The sequence below is a fragment of the Mercurialis annua genome, linkage group LG5 (genome assembly GCF_937616625.2).
Source record: "Mercurialis annua linkage group LG5, ddMerAnnu1.2, whole genome shotgun sequence".
NCBI classification, from domain to species: domain Eukaryota; kingdom Viridiplantae; phylum Streptophyta; class Magnoliopsida; order Malpighiales; family Euphorbiaceae; genus Mercurialis; species Mercurialis annua.
The window spans coordinates 50,944,173-50,962,178 of NC_065574.1; the positions used below are offsets into that span (position 1 = coordinate 50,944,173).

General features: G+C 29.9%; 2 protein-coding genes across 2 annotated transcripts; both read left to right on the forward strand.

The window, feature by feature from the left end:
• The first annotated feature begins 1,406 nt into the window (after positions 1–1,406).
• LOC126680080 (nudix hydrolase 18, mitochondrial) lies at positions 1,407–2,968 on the forward strand. The gene is made up of 5 exons (XM_050375129.2): positions 1,407–1,704; positions 1,852–1,948; positions 2,064–2,147; positions 2,516–2,644; positions 2,735–2,968. The coding sequence occupies exons 1-5, from the start codon at positions 1,631–1,633 to the stop codon at positions 2,864–2,866; spliced, it is 516 nt and encodes a 171-aa protein (XP_050231086.1). The 5' UTR covers positions 1,407–1,630; the 3' UTR covers positions 2,867–2,968.
• Positions 2,969–14,233: 11,265 nt separating this feature from the next.
• LOC126679851 (scopoletin 8-hydroxylase-like) lies at positions 14,234–16,976 on the forward strand. The gene is made up of 3 exons (XM_050374858.1): positions 14,234–14,736; positions 15,254–15,590; positions 16,731–16,976. Exons 1-3 carry the CDS (start codon positions 14,234–14,236, stop codon positions 16,974–16,976), a joined length of 1,086 nt encoding a protein of 361 aa, XP_050230815.1.
• The last annotated feature ends 1,030 nt before the right edge of the window (positions 16,977–18,006 follow it).

Here is an 18,006-nt window from a genome sequence, read left to right on the forward strand (position 1 = left end):
TAAAAAAATTATTAATTTATTAATTTATAGAGTATCAATTTAAAATTTCGCTTGATTGGGGGTAAGTTAACCAGGGAAATAAAATTTCTTGGAAAGTGATAAAAAAATATTTGCTTCATCCATTTTATATGTCTTATTTTTCGGGAAGTTGATAGTCAAACTTCCCATTCACTAGGAAAGTAACTTTCTTAACAAAATTTAGGTAAGTTGTATTTTCCTACATAAACAAATGTAATACAATAATGCCTTTATATTTAATTGTTTAATTATTTATCAATAGTTTTATTTGTTTTATCATTTAAAGCATAAAAATAATTTTTTTAAGAAGTTAAAAAACAAACTAAATATTTCTTACTTTCCTACTAATCAAAATTTCTAAATAATTAACTTCCTGGAAAGTTATTTTTCGGAAAATTTATAATTACAAAACAAAAGAGATCTAAAGAGGTTCTATTAAATAAACCTTAGCCGTCTAGAGCTTTTTTCTTATTTTTTTCTTCGACAGCCGTCAATGGCTTAATTTTTCTATTGACGGTAGCCACCCCTTTTGTTTATGTTATTTTAATTTCATATAATATAATAAATAGTCAATTCTTTTTCATTTTTCTGACGGATTAAAATTTATCACGAAGCGCAATTCAATTATCAAGAAGCGACGATAGATTGAAGATCTTTCAGTAACAAAATGGATTCGTCTATGAGCTATACTAGTTTTATTTATTTTTTATTGTTTGTCTTTTTCATGAATGTTTCACTTTGTCCTTTCTTTATGAAAGGTTTGTTGTCCTTTCTCTGTGAAAGGTTTGTTATCTCCTTTTTAGAAGGAGTTGTTGTCTCTTTTTTAGAAGGAGTTATATCAAGTGTTGATTGAATCGGATGCTGGGAGTTTGCAGGTGTTTGGAGAAGTTTGAACGAAGAGTGATTGAAGACTGCAATTAATTCGCGAAACAGTTAGTAATTTATTTTTATTTTCGTAAGTAAGGTCTGCAAATCAGGCAGCATGTTGTCTGTTCCATGTCAGGTCATCGGGTTTAGTTTTCAAATTATCCCGAATTTCTTATAAATATTATTGTTTCATATTCAATTTAATGAGATCCGATGAATTTAAAAAAAAAATGGTTCAAGGAAACGGCATAGAAACTGACATATCTAGGCATAAAACGCGTCATAATATATATAGTATAGACATGAGTATTAATTAAGAGATAACATATATATGTAAACTATGTGTATAATATGTGTGGACTTTATCTTGATTTCTGATTGGTCCCTCAAAGCATCCACGTTGTTAGTTAAAGACTTCAAAAGTCTATTTTTGTTATATTACTTTATTATTTTATACGGAATTTGTTTTATTTCTGTTTTGTCTATATAAGCCCTTTAGTTTTCACTGGTTTTCTCAATCTTACAAAAATAACATCTCATCCATCTCTCTCTTTCAACTACTGAAATTTTAGTTTCTGAAGCAAACACAAATTAAGTAACAAACAAACAAACATAATTATATAAACCAATCTTTTTCTTATCTATAAAAATAAATTAATATATCCTCTCTCTTTTTCGTAGTCTCGTATTATTTTCGTTCTCGTTTTTGTTCTTGAAGTTGTATTATTATCTTTAAAGAAAAAAAATGGCATGTATGGTGTCTCGTTCAGGAAGGGAATTGCAACGATATGATACGCAAGGCCGCCGCCAAGTCGTAGGGTAAGCGATAGATCTCATTTAATCGATCATTCGAATTGCGGATTATTTTTACAAAAAATACGTTATAGTTTATGATTTTATTGATATTTAATATGACTATATAGGAATTGAATAACATAATCTAATTTGTGTGGCATGAAATTGCAGGTGCGTTCCTTATAGATACAAGAATTGCAGTCATGATGAATTAGAGATTCTTCTGATCTCTTCTCAAAAAGGTGGTCAAGGAATGATGTTTCCTAAGGTATGATCCTTTGTATTTAAGTGAATATTAATACGATATTAAATGCCAATTAAATCACGAACTTTAATGTATTAAATAATTAACTGATGTATCTTGCATTTAATTTAATTTTCAGGGTGGTTGGGAGCTTGATGAATCCGTTGAAGAGGCAGCTTCCCGGGAATCTCTTGAAGAGGCTGGGGTGCTTGGCAATGTTCAGGTTAGTTTATTTTCCATTTTTGCTTCTTAATAAATTGAATCTATGGTTCTTTTTTTATTACGAAGTTGAGACAAAGTTTGAACTCACCTACCAAATTAACCGATGAAATGGGCGGCCGTCCTTTCTACCCACCGGTCACCTATAACTTTTAGATAATTTTTTCGATTTTTAAAATATTTTTTAGTTGTTTCATCGCGTTTCTTTCTACAGTCACAGACTCACCAACAACTTAACTCGTTTAATATTGCTTCTTACCAATTATTTTTTTTATTCTTTTCGATATTATTTTTTTCTTTAATCATTTCATTCTGCCCTCTTATTATAAATAAAATATCTAAATATAGTTTTGCTGTATGATGTATATACAGGATGAACTAGGAAAATGGAACTTTTTGAGCAAAAGACATGGAACATTTTATGAAGGGTATATGTTCCCTCTACTTGTGACGGAGCAACTCGATTTCTGGCCGGAAAGCCACGTCCGCCAAAGAATTTGGGTAAGTCACTCGAAATGAAAAAAATAAAATAAATTAAATCTAATTTTGTAATGCATTGTTCTAATTTATTTTTTATGTTAAATTGTATAGCTGCCTGTGGCTGAAGCAAGAGATGCTTGTAGACATTGGTGGATGAAAGAAGCATTGGACATACTAGTTAGGAGGCTAACATTTTTACAACAAGAAAAGGATGAAAATGTAAATCCATGCGCTCAATGCTAGCTATATGAACAACAACTTAACTTTGTATAGTTTGCTCACAATGCTTTGGATGAGTTTTCAATTGTAAATTTAGAGCAATAAAGATTTAGTTCACCCCTCAAATTTAAGATTAAAGATAAAAAAAAATTAAATTTTTTAGTTTTGAACAAAAAAATTCCACTCCTTGTTAATTTTTGAGTAATTTACCCCCTTGACAATCAAGAATGACGTGAGATTGATGTCAGTTTATGGTGTAAAACGACTAAAATTGGCAAGTGATGAGTTTTTTTTTAAAAAAAATCTCGAACTTAAACTCTTTTGATCTTTTATACTTAAAAATTTAGAAACACCAAGGAGCTAGTTTAAAAACGCAGATCTAGACATGAAAATCAAAGGCGTTTACCATCTCCTACGTTTGCGACTCTACTTAATCTACGATGCTATGAAGAAAGTTATAGATAATTATTGAGATTAGGGTGATTAAAGTCTCGCTAATGTATCATCGCTAATGTATCTCCCATTGTAATTAAAATAAAAAGTTTCATTGATTTATGAGTTTGTTACATTTTATGGAACCTTGTTCTAAAGGAAAGCCAACTATCTAAATGTTATGTTCAAATCTTAATCCGTAAGAACCAATTCTTCCCATTTTTACCCTGGAATTATCAATTCATAATCTTATAGGGGACCAAAGGTTCGTTGTTTTAAGAATTTTAAAAGAACAGAAAAAAATTACAATTAATATTCAAGATGATATTCCTTGATGTATGATATTTGCACATGATATTATGCTAATAAATGAGACCTAAAAAAGAGTAAATAACAAGGTAGAAATTTAGAGAAGTTGGTGAGCGTAGGACTGGAGGAGAAAGTAGAGTTATCTTGAGTAAGGTCACATTGTTTCGGTATACACAATTTAAATATCTCGATTTTTCGAAAAGATGGTGATTGTAGATGTAATGTTAGTCATCGCATTAAAGCAGATGAAAGAAATAGAAGACCGCTACATGAATTTTGTATGACGAAAAGATTCCTACGAAACTATGAAGTTAAAAAATAAATTTTACTATACTACAATATGACCGGCTTTAATCTATGGCAACAGAGAATGTCGAACAATAACGATGTTTTGATTGTCGAACTTGACATTTTGTTTCATTTTACCCCCATCTAGAAGTACTATTTATAAATTGGAGTTGAGATGGTAAAATATTTTTAGACAATTTAAAGCCGAAGATGTATAACGAACCAAAACATCAAATTTATTAGTAGTATATTTTTTCAGGCTTTAAAATTGGTCTTAATTTATCTTTTTCGCCAAATTCATCCGATAAAATGAACTTATCTTTTTCACCAAACTCAAAATTTCTAAACTCATTAATTAGTCTTGATGAAGGAAATGTTCTTATTCTTGATTGGCAAGTGGGGAATACAATTCTAAATCAAGCTGCCATAACTAATCCCACTCAATTTATTCTTCATGTATCAGATTCTTTCCTCTCATAATGCTCACTATCGTCACTCAAATTGTTGGGATAATTTACACTAACCCTCCTGAACTATCTTTCCTCTTTCAAAACCATCCTTCAACTTTATTTTATACCTTAATTGTTTTAAAAAAATTATTTAATAATCTGATTGTCGATGCCTCGAATACTCATTAATTTTTGATGATTTATTACCGAGTTTGATATTATGTTTGGTAACATGTCAGCCAGTTTAAATCATACTGAATCCACCCTTGACTCTTGTTTTGTTTTATTTATACTTTTTTACTTTTACTTTTTAGAATCCAGTAAATATATTAAAATTTCAAAATCTTAATTAAAAATCCACATCGTTGGAAGATTTCCTTGGATTGAATATAAAACTTGAGATTTAATGGGTTCAATAGGATTCCATTTGGTTGACATGTTACCAAATTAACAGAATAAGACAAAAATTCACGATAGAGATACAATTAAATTATTAAATAAAAGTTTAAGGAAAACTGAAACATGAAATGAATTATTGGGACGGTTTTGAGATAGAAAACATAGTTCAGGGATGGTAAATGCAAATTATTAAAATTATTGCTATTGGTTAGGCCAAACCAGAAAGTTATTTGCCAAATAGCACCATATATGTTCGCGTGTAATGTAAGAACTCTCAGCTTTTAATTTATGGACCTTAATTGTGCCTCTAAAACCAAAATTCAGTTTCAACTCCTATCATATTACAATTTTTAGAAGTAAGGCCATGTTTGGTTTATGGAATAGGTGCGAAATGGAATAGTTATTCCATATGGAATGATAATTCTTTGCTTTGGTTCATGGAATAGGTATTCTATGGAATTGCTATTCCATGATTTTGTGGAATAAGTACTCCTCTCAAAAATTAAAAAATGGCTATTCCATTCCTTATGAAATAGCTATTCTATTTCATGTTATTCCATTCCATGAACCAAACATGGTCTAAAGGTATATGTTAACCACTCAACTTGCTATTCATAAATAATAACTTGCACCCAATTTCAACATTAGTTCATGTTAGGTAGTTGTATATCATCATTTGTTTTTTTTTACTTATAGAGTACATGAGGTGTTTTGGAGGAGTTGAATACCTTTAAACTTTGTACATTTAAGTTAATTTTTCTCGAGTCAGATAAGTTTTTCGAGAGACGGAATATTCTAGCCCTGGACTTTAAACTACTGTATATATGAGTACAGTTGGAACATACGACCTCATTTAAATTAAAAGACTCACCTACATCTTAACGATTAGATGTGTGACACCATTAATTGTGTTGTTATTTGCCTTCTTAAATATATAATTATGATCTTTAATATTTTTCTTCATAATGGCTCTAACATTTTATTTCTATATTGACAAATGACAATATTTGATAAGTTTGTCATATGTATAGCTAATCTTCTCTTTTCTCTCTAGCAAACCCTAACCGCATATAATTTTTTTTATTTTTTCTTCGGCAGCTGTCAATGACTTAATTTTTCTATTGACGGTAGCCACCCCTTTTGTTTATATTATTTTAATTTCATAGAATATAATAAATAGCCAATTCTTTTTCATTTTTCTGACGGATTAAAATTTATCACGAAAAGCAATTCAATTATCAAGAAGCGACGATAGATTGAAGATCTTTCAGTAACAAAATGGATCCGCCTATGAGCTATATTAGTTTTTTTTTATTGTTTGTCTTTTTTTATGAATGTTTTATTTTGTCCTTTCTTTAGGAGTTTGTTGTCCTTTCTTTGTGAAAGGTTTGTTGCCTCCATTTTAGAAGGAGTTGTTGTCTCTTTTTTAGAAGGAGTTATATTAAGTGTTGATTGAATCAGATGCTGTGAGTTTGCGGATGTTTGGAGAAGTTTGAACGAAGAGTAATCAAAGACTGCACTTAATTCGCGAAACTGTTAATAATTTATTTTTATTTTCGTAAGTAAGGTCTGCGAATCAGGCAGCATGTTGTCTGTTCCATGTCAGGTCATCAGATTTAGTTTTTAAATTATCCCGAATTTCTTATAAATTTAACTATTTCATATTCAATTTAATGAGATCCGATGAATTAAAAAAAGGTCTAATCACTCAAAAACCCCTCACTTTTAAACTTTTTTTCAATTCCACCCCGACGTTGAAAATTTGTCAATTTTACCCACTTTTGAATTTTCCGTTTTCAATTGTACCCCAATATTTTAATTTTTATTAATTTTTTTACTTAAATGATGAAATCATCCAATTAATTAAGTCTAAACATGAAATTAAATTCTTTTTATTCAAAAAAGTACAAATAAGTCCTTTATTTTTAAAAACTAAATAGAAACCATAATCAAATTAACACTAATTCAAATTCTTAATTAATTTAACTAAATTTAAATAAATTTTAAAAATATACAATTAATATATGCGAGACATGGAGAATGTTTTAAACAAATTTCCAAACGCAAAAGACGTTAATTTAATTTTTCAGGGTACAATTGAAACACAAAAATGCAAAATAGGGTAAAATTGACAAATTTTCAACGTCAGGGTATGATTGAAAAGGGGCTAAAAGGTCGGGTTTTTTAAGACATTAGGCCTTAAAAAAAAATGTATAGCTAATTGATTTTGGAAGTGCTCGAGTCAAATGACTTACGGATTGGAATCTATTTTGTACAAAACTACTTGTTATGATATGAAATTTATCTGTATTTATAAACCACTTTCAATATATCTATTTATAAATTATTTTTTTGTAATTATTATGATATGAAATTTATCTCTATTTATAAACCACTATTAATCTCTCTATTTATAAATCATTTTTTATAATTATTATGATATATAATTTCTTCATTACTCTAACGATATCTAGTTGTATGCAATATTCCTACTAAATCAAAACGGATACAGCCGATATATAGATGGATCCATCAATGGAACTGCCAAACATTCACAGATTCAATGTCAAAACAGTTGCCAAATTGAACTAAATACAGGCTGGACTAGCTAGGGCGATCCGAGTAGAATTTGAACTTCAAAATACTCAACCGGTCGGTAGAGTGGAACTATAATTTTATTTTAGCTTGGATTTAATCTTTAATTCAGCTACGACCTTCCGGTGGCCGGTCCGAGCGTGGTCTTCTCCTAGTTCTAGATTCATTAAGAACTCTATCTCATTCTCTCAAAAAATTCTCACAGCAATCCGGACTAGAGCCTACTCTAATCTTTTAGTAGTTACACTATTAAGATCGTCAGACTCGTAACACTAACTAATTTTCTTTTTTTGTAATTATAAACATATAAAATAATATTTTTATTTTTGTACTAAATTTTGCTTAATTTTTTTTATATGGATAATTAAATTGAGTCAAATCAATTTTAGTTCTTAATTATTCTACCGAATTTGAAATTGAACAAGTTAAAAGTCGATGAATTTCGAACGGAATCAAGTTTTAAGTTTTAAATTTTATTGTTAAGACTCAGCAATATTGCTTATATTTTGCCTGTAGTTGCCGTATAATAACCAGACAAGAGAGAGAGTGAGAGAAACATATTGTGATCTAATGAGCAGATGAATTTTGCTGACCATAAAGGTGACTTTTGCTGACCAATACTTATATTAAGAATTGTCCATTTAGGACCATAACAACCAACAATAAAAGAAAGAGTAGCTCATACATGCCCCCAAAGAAGAACATAACTCACTTAATTTTACATAAACTGGCAAGTATGTGCATTGTCTAGAGACCAATTGCAAGAAACTAAACAACAAATTGGTATTTTGTTGGATTTTAGATACCAACCGCACACATGCAATTCTTATATTTAGGGGTATGCACGGTTCGGTTGGACTCAGTGTGGAGTATAATTTGCCATAACTAAACCAAACCGACCCTGTTAAAATGAAAACCAAACCACCTATTTCGGTGTATGGTTTTTTTGGTACACTGAAATGTCGATTTAAACTAATACAGTTCGGACGGTGCACCGAAAAAATAAACATTTTTTGTTACAAATTAAAATAACAACTATATAATTATATATACATAAACTTTTTTACATTCATCTATTGCAACATTATTGCCCCCAAAAAAATTACGGCTTACAATAAAAATGCAGGCCAAAGTGTTTATATATTGCCTGTACAAAAATTACAACTAATGTAATCTAACATATTTGTTAAGGCATAATAAAAATAAGACCTAAAGTTGCAACAAAAAATGCAAGTAATGTAATCTAACAAAATATATGTTAGTAGGGGTGAGCAAAATTGTGTTTACAAATTATGCATCCAATAAATTCCTTGCAGCTTCCAAGTGATTAAATCTGTAAAACAAATTAAACAAAACAGAAAACAATGAGTTTGGCAAAATATAAATATATTTACAAAGTATGAAGTGTAAAAAATTTACAAGAGGCTCAATCTTTAAATATTATAAGTCATATAAGCTCAACTCTCTTAAAAGGTAACAATTATATCGCACAGTTAATGGTCAAGCTAATAGCAGACTTTAACAAGTGGAAGCTCTCATCATAATTAAAAATGTAATGATAAATTAGCACAAGACATATAAGAGAAAACAGAAACAGATCTCATCAACAATGTCAATTGCTATAAAGGCTCAGATTATAATATGTCAAGTACAAATACTAAAGACCATAAAATGGTGGCAACTTTTAAGTGCATCGTCAGTTTATAGTCTATAGTATCCAAACTTAGAAAGTGGAAGCATTATCATGGCCAGATAAGCATAAAGACAGAGAAATCAAATCCAACAGGTAACAACTCTAACAATATAAACTTATAAATCATATCTCTATAATGCCAGTGCTAACTTATCATTATCAAGAGGCACCAAGGCAACTAAGTCAGATAGGATAATCATAGCAGAATATTGGCTTTCAAGTTCCAACAGGCCAAAGCAGCATACAAGTTATAAGTATAAAAAGCAAGGATATAAAGACAAACTATTAGGTTAGTTTTAGCATTGGTTAGTTCTTGAAAACCTGAAAATCAAAGAATATTAAAAAGTTAGTAATTCATAAATGTTTAAAAGTAAAACCTAAATGAAACAGAATTGAGAAAGCAAAGGAATTACCTTGTTCAAACTGTTCCAACTCCTCCAAAGACTCATCAACAGAAACAGGTTTTGTTGGATCTTTTAGCCAATCATGGGTGCAGATAAGGGCTTCCACAATTATAGGAGTTAGAATACTCCTAAAGTCATCAAGAACTCTTCCACCAGTATTAAATGCTGACTGAGAAGCAATTGTGGAGATTGGTACTGCAAGCACATCCTAAAGTCTCCATCATTTGTTGTAGATACCTTTCTTTCAGCACATAATTGGCTTGAGAGAATCGGCCAATAAATTCAGATGACACAATATTCTGGCTACTAGCAGCCTTCTCTTTCGTATATTGCAATTCATAATTATTGAATAATTCAAGAAAATCATCCATCACAAATCTGTACAGGAATTTACCTTGATGCACACCATACATTTGAACCAAGGTATACTCCATATACACAACTCTATCCCTAGGATCTAAAATATTAGCAAAAAATATCAACTTGTTCATCATAGTTGGATTACCCCAATATTTATCAAATTTCAATTTCATTTTAGTGCCCATCGACCTCAAAGACTCATCACTAGACTTGATCCAATCTTGTAAGATTGTACATAAATCAGAAATCTCATTCAAATGGTTGTTAGAAGTCACATAAAGAGAACCAGAAATTTTCAGAGTCATTTTATAAAAATATTGTAACATACTACATAACACCCTCACATTCTCCCAATCAGCAAAATCAGGAACCTCATTACCCAAATCTTTCTTAAAGATAGACTCTTTTTTCCTATACTTTTTAAAAACTTTTTGATACATAAGAGCAGTATTTAACATAAGATATGTTGAATTCCATCTAGTTGGGACATCTAGACACGAAAAACTCTTACAAACAATTTCACTTGATAGGAGTAGAAATACTCTTATATCCTATGTGTATTTCAGTCTTTTTATTGCGCTTTTACTGTTATAATTGAGCTATTTTGATTTTTATTATTATTATTTTTGAGTGTTTCGGATTAAATGTATATAAATGTATGAGTTTAGAGCTTAATGGGAGCACTGCGGAGGTTATCGAAAAAAAAAGACGTTGATATCACATTTGTGTATATGTAATTTTGACCATACTGCATTGATTGAACGTTTTGAAGCATTTAAAGACTTCAATTGACTTTATGTTATCCCTAATAAATAACGTAGACATCCTAAACATTCCAAAAAATCAAAAACCGACTCATTTCGACGTTTCTACATAGAGTTATGAGTTGACAGTGTGCAACAAATTTGAGGTGTGTGATCAAATCATACTTTACAATGACTTTTGAAAAAAGAATTTGGCCAAGTATAAGGGTTTACGAACGCACACCCTTAGAAAGGCAAAATAGTGTGCGAACGCACGCTCTGCGATTCCAAGGTAGTAAATGGTCGTTTTGACCTTTCCACATCATTTGAATTCACTTAAACTTGAGGGTAACTTCAGGAATACACATGGATACGAGACAAAATCATTCTCTGAGCTGAAAGACATATTATACCACATTATTCATCAAAGCAAGGGTTCGTGACATTCTAAATTAGACCTAAACTTTGTATTAGCATATTTTACTTCCAGTTTATAGTTTTGCGACTATATTATGGATTATTCATCTATATTGTATTGAAATTCTAGCGACCGAGGTACAATGAGAGATTGATTATTGTTGTTTTCTTCTTATCTGTGAATTCCTTATATGTTATTATTAAATTTTCTATAAATATTAGTAGTTAAACCCATTTTCGGAGATTATTGATTGGATTTATGGGCTGTTGTCCAAATTGCATATTGATTATCGTTCCTAATGCCTAGTTTAATATGATCATTTAATCTATTGTTTTATATTTTAATTGTAACTTGAGAAAGTTGAATTGAATAGACCATTTAATCAATAATGTGTTCTTACGGTTCGCTTAATAAACATCAACTGAGTAGTTAATTGGATTAATTATAACATGAGATTGAGTAATTTTCTTATTAATTATTTATTTGCCTGTTTTTACTTGTAGCTGCTCGAGAGAGAGCTATAGGTGCTTTCGACACTCCTAAACCGTAATTTGACAATGAAATCCATAACCCATGAGATTAATGGTATAGCGAAGATTAATAATCCCTGATCTTTTCCATTATTGTTTAAACTCCATTTTAATTACAGTTTTAATTAATTTTTATCATAATTGCTCTTTTAGTTTAATTAGTTTAATAACAACATTCAAAGATCTTATTAGCTATTCAAATTGAGTATTATAATTGAGTGTATCTAATATGTTTCCCCGTGGATACGGTATTTGGATTTCACAGCCTGTATTATAAGTTGGCATCCGTACGCTTGCGGATTTTCACAAACAAGCTATAAAATGGATTCTACGGTATATTCTTGACATGTTAGTCTAATATTTGAGCGGGGCAAGAAAGATGGTTAAAGTGTTGTTCGGTAGTGTGATTCGATTATACGGGTGATTTAGATAAGCGGCGGTTGAGTACAAGCTATGTGTTTATATTAGCAAAGGCGTTGATTAGTTGAAAGTCTACTTTGCAATTAACAGTTGTTTTGCCAACTACAGACGCAAATTACATGGCAAGTACGGAGGTTGTTAAAGAATCAGTTTGACTTCAAAGGTTGTTTGGTGAACTGAGAGTTGGACAAAAACATGTAGAGAATCATTGTGATAGTCAGAGTGTTATTCGCTTAGCAAAGAACCAAGTTTTCCATGCAAGGACGAAGCACATCGATGTCCAGTATCATTTCATCTAAGAGGTTATTAAAGAAGGTGGAATTCTACTTCAGAAAATTTTTACCACGAAAAAAATCCTGCAGGCGAAAAATTCTGCAAATATGATGACAAAAGTGGTGACAGCAATTAAGTTCAAACACTATTTGAATATGATTAGTATTCTCAGAATTTGAAAGTTTGCGCTTTTTGAAGCACATAAAGCACTGCTAAATGTATTCTGGGTTTGTGGAAAAAGAAAATTTGCCTAAATGAAGATTTGTTGAAATAGGCTCATTTAAAGTATTGAAGTTTGTCGCACATTGCTTAGGGAGGGAGAGGTGGGGGTCTTCCCTCACCTATAAAAGAAAACCCACTCTCCATTTCCTAAGCATCCCATTCTAAAGCAAACTAGCCTACTATTTTTAAGGCTTCCGTTTGCTGTTCTTTCCCTCGATTAGTGGTGTATTTTGGGCAGTGCCTGAAGATGTAAGCCGGTCTTTTGAATGAACCTCGTTAAAATTCTAGTGTTCTCTTTATTGCTTATATCAAGTTCAATTCTGTTTATGGAGGTTGGTACTTAAATGGTCCGCTTATAACCTTCCAATCTATCCTGTGAATTTTTCCAGTATAATTATTTAGCCCAATACGTGATTCTGGAGGCGGATGCACATAGGAGAGGGTGGGGTCCATGGACCCCATCTTTCTGAAATTAAATAAAATTTGCTATAACATATCCATATTTTTAAACAAAATCAAATTACAACCTATAGATTTTTCATAAATTCAATGTTTAACAGCAAAATTTATTGTCCATCTCAGAATATTTGATACATTTTATATTAATTAAAATAAAATTTAAGTTATTTTAAAATTTAAATTTACCTTAGAAATATTATATAAAATTATTAAGTACACAATTAAATTTTTAAATAATTAGAGTGTCTTGTTCATATATAATTTTTTTTAATATATATCTATATATACTATAATTTTAAAGTATAACGAAGGATTAACTTTTAATAGTGTGAATAATGATGCAATTATTTAAGATTTTAAAGATACACAAATTAATCAAGGATAATTAATAAACCAACTTATTGTTTAATATTAAAAAAATCAAAAAATTAATATTTTTGTTATTTAAAAATTTAATATATATGGACCCCATCACACAAATTTTCTGGATCCGCCACTGCGTGATTCACTAGTATAATTGATTGAATTCCGCAACCAGCTGTATATTGTATGAAAACTTATCGAGTTCCACATTTCAGCATTTCGCTGTAGTTTTCATAAACATTTTCAAACTCCGAAACTTTATATCACAACCTATTTTTGTAAAAATGCATTTCTACGTTTTCCATTTCAACATATCCCGTTTCATCGTTTTGATTCCATGCAACATGGAGAAATTCTATCAACATTCTAGGAGATCTTTTTGAATGAAGTTTAATTTTCTAGAATTTTTTTGAGAAAGCTCCGTGGCAAAGTTGTTAACAATAGTAAGGTCAAAAAGCCTAAGGGCCTTTTTTGTAAGATTATCTAATTTGCCTACTAGAAGAGGAGTGCATTGTTCTGATTTCTTGACTGTAAAAATGGATAAATAAAAAAGGATAAAAAGGAGAAAGAAAAAGGGGTGATGAATAAGTCAAATAAAAATTAGTTACAGATATACAATAATATAAATGGAAAATAAATACATATCAATATGGCTCTGGCATACAAAAAAAAATAGTTATTGCTTTAAATATCAATTCAAATTTTAGGTTTTCAGATTTAGATTTTATGAGTTAATACATTTACAGATAAAATAGTCAGAGAGTATGGTTGGTCATTTCCTCTTAATAGGAGAGACTAGAGAGTATATATAATAGAACCCTCAACATCCATAAGAAAATATATTTACTAACAAATTTCTGCATTTTCTTTCCCTTTTTTAAAATATTTTGAAACTCGGAAATTTAATATTTATATTACATTTCATAAAACATATTATTTTCCTCTATTTTTTATTTCGATATTTTCCATCTTAATTTTTGATTTTCACATTTCCGCTCAACGTATATTGTTTCCGTATTAAAATAAGTTGATAAATGGCTCATCCAAGTTTTTCAGAATCAAACTCATTATTCAATTTTGTTGTGAGAGACGGCAATGGCGTGAAAGGGATGGTAGATTTAGGGCTATCAGAAGTACCACAACAATATGTTCAACCTCCAGAAGAAAGAATAGACAAACATAAATCCACATTAAATGAAAACAAACCAATTGATTTGTCAAAACTAGACGGTCCGGAGCATGATCGAGTGACGGAGGAACTAGCTAGAGCCGCCGAGACTTTAGGGTTTTTCCAAGTGGTGAACCATGGTGTTCCCGTCGAGGTGCTAGAGACGTTGAAGCATGCGGCTCATAGTCTCTTTAACCAACCACCCGAACGAAAGGCTATCTATTGCAAGGGTGTGAGCCCTAGCCCTTATGTGAAGTATGGCACCAGTTTTGTGCCGGAGAAAGAGAAGGCATTGGAATGGAAAGATTATATAAGCATGATGTATACTACTGATGAAGAAGCACATCAACATTGGCCTAAGGAATGCAAGTAAGCAACGGACTTTAATTTTTACTTAAGCCAAAGTATTTTAAAAAAAATATATTAATTACTCCAAATCCAACATTTTAGACTCATATATAATATATATTGATCACCCTATTCTTATAATATCAAAGTGCACATTAGATGACGACTCTCATGTGATAAATGTGGTGTCAATATATTTTAAAGGTGCATCCTATCGATTTGTCATTTGAGACTAGAAATTGACGAGATACTGTTATCTAAAATAAAAATAAAAAAATTGGTACCACTTTGATCTAAATTGAAATTTTGATATTAAATGAAACATTGAGTCAGGATTTAGGACCATAAAAATTCTTAACCTAGCTTAATTATAGAGTTAGGATATTTAAAGAGTCGTTTCAAACCACCATAAAGCATAAATTGCAACAAATCAATAATTATTGTCTTTATAATTGATAACGTTGTAATAACACATCATGGGGTCGAAGCAGCAGTGACTTATCAATAACGATCATGCGTTACATTTATTCTTTTTCAGGGATGTTGTACTGGAATATTTACGAACATCAATCAAGATGGTGAAAAAAATAGTGGATGTTCTAATTACTAAGCTAGGAGTGGAAGTAGAAGATGAAATAGTAGAAGCATTGATCGGGTCGAAGATGGTAAACATGAACTTCTATCCGACATGTCCGAATCCTGAACTTACCGTTGGAGTGGGACAACACTCCGACATGGGTACCCTTACTGTGTTATTACAAGATGACATTGGCGGTTTGTATGTCAAAGTTGAAGATGGTGAGAAGAAAGGAGAATGGATGGAGATTCCACCAATTTCTGGTGCTTTGGTCATTAATGTTGGTGATATGTTACAGGTTGGAATAAATCATCAACTTTTTTGTGTTCCATTCGTTATTTGGAGTAATAATTAGCTTATTTTAAAATTCAAAAAAATTATACATGAAACTTTAGGAGTCTAAAAAAGTCGAGCTGAAATTGAACTCAAATGTGTTATAGGTAGCACGGAAACGGAAATGGGAAACGGAAACGATACGAAACGGACACGGGAAAACAAAATTTTTTCAAAATGAAGGACACGAAACGTGGGGAAAACGTGCAAATAACAAAAATATAGGGATATATTTATAAAAATATTATCTAAATATTTATGATAACTAACAAAATAATTCATTTTAATATACTAAATATTTAAAATTTTATAAATATATAAAAAAGTATAATATAATTCAACACAAATAAGTATATTTGATGTATTGTCGACAATGGAAATGTAAAAATTATAGGTAACTAGTTAGATTTTTTTATTTGTGGGTAATATTTTAATTTTTTTACAAATTTTTAATTTTTATTATTTACGGAAACGGCCCGAAACGTTTCGTACGGGTGTCCAAGAGTTTTTGGTTTCTGAAACATTTCTGAAACGGGAAACGCAACTTTTTTGAAGTTTCCGTGCTTCTTAGGTTATGAGTTAAGCTCGAGAATGAGTTAAGCTCGAGAATGAGTTTAAATTGACTTAAATTCTCAACTTCAGTTATGAACTCGAATGATATTCGAACTTGACTCGAGTAAGTCTGGTTTCAACTAAAAATAACTATATTTTTTAAATTAACTAAAAATAACTATTAAAAAGTTCCCGTATGTAATGCAATAAAAAAAATTGAAGTACAACAATAAGATGTTATATGCCTAAATTAAGAGATATAAAAAAATTAATATAATATAAAAACAAATTATTATTTTATGTACAAGAGACTCATTTATGCTCGTTTTATTATTTTATAAGATGTCAGACACCTTCAAAAGATTTATTTCCTTTTGTGATTATTTTCTTTAGTTTAAGTTTATTATAAGCTTTATTTAATTTACAAATAATTAATTTGATACAAATATAATTAATCTCCTAAATTAAAATTGTTAAATATTCAATTTAAAATTAATCATTGATGAGTTTAAATTGTTAAATATTTTATCAAACACACTATTGTTTGCTGCAGATAGTAAGCAATGGAAAGTATAAAAGTGCAGAACATAGAGTGAGGACAACAAGTGAAAAATCAAGGGTGTCAATACCAATTTTTACGATTCCAAAACCAACACAAAAAATTGGACCATTGGCTCAACTGGTGAAAAAAGATGGATTAGCTATTTATAGAGAAATTATATTTGGAGATTACATGACCAATTTCTTTAGCAATTCCCACCAAGGAAAAGAATCGCTTGACTTTGCAGCCATCAATTAGTTTATGAATCCTACATTAATTCAATGTCGTATTTTAAATGTCATTGATACTCGAACAATATTGGTCATATAAATATAAATAAAAATTTTAAACTATTAGTAATCTAGACTTTCTACTTTATTAACCAGTCACATGAGAAATTTTTAAATAGACTCAGTGTACCACATCATCTGTGAACTAAGTCTATCATATTATGACACGTCATTGAAATAATGACATTATTGTAATATTATTATTCAAATGTATAAAAAAGTAGTAATAAATAAAATTACGATAGTGCTACTATTTGAATTACGTGTCATATGATAGGTTAGACAGATAACATATTAGACTGAATTTTTTTTAAGAATTTCTTCCGGTCATATATGAGAAAATTATTAGCTTGTAAATATTATTATTATTATTTTGAAAAGTTTGTAACATGTTCTATTTTGTGTTAAATGTGAAGATACTTCTACATTGGATATATCTTTTTGACAATTTGTTACTGAATATTAATTGTACTCCATATTTTATCTTTTTATGATGGACTCTTATATTATATTTTCACGTCTCCTTTAATTATATTTAAAATAATCCTTAATTCTTCTTAAAAAGAAACGATAATTAGATCCTGATTGGATTTTTTACATTAATCAGTTTTGAATAAGGATATAAAGGGTAATTGATTTTGAATATTATTGAATTTTCAAATTTTTCATTTCTGTCATTAAATTATTTTTTTATTATTAAACTTTTAGTTTTTTTATTTTGATATTATCTGACAAAAAATATTCAGGTGGCAGCCGAACGTTGACATGTGGCAACCGGATTTAACTAATATTACTTTAAATATTTATCACATGCACATAATTTTATTTTAAAAAGGAGTTTTTAGGTCAAATTATGCTTACTTGGCAAGTTTTCAAGTAAAAATAAATAAATTTCGGCTACCAGCTAAGTAATTTTCAGTAAAAAATCCTATATGAAGAAAAAGTTTAATGATAAAAAATTTAGTTTAATGATTGATATGAAAAAACTTGAAAATACA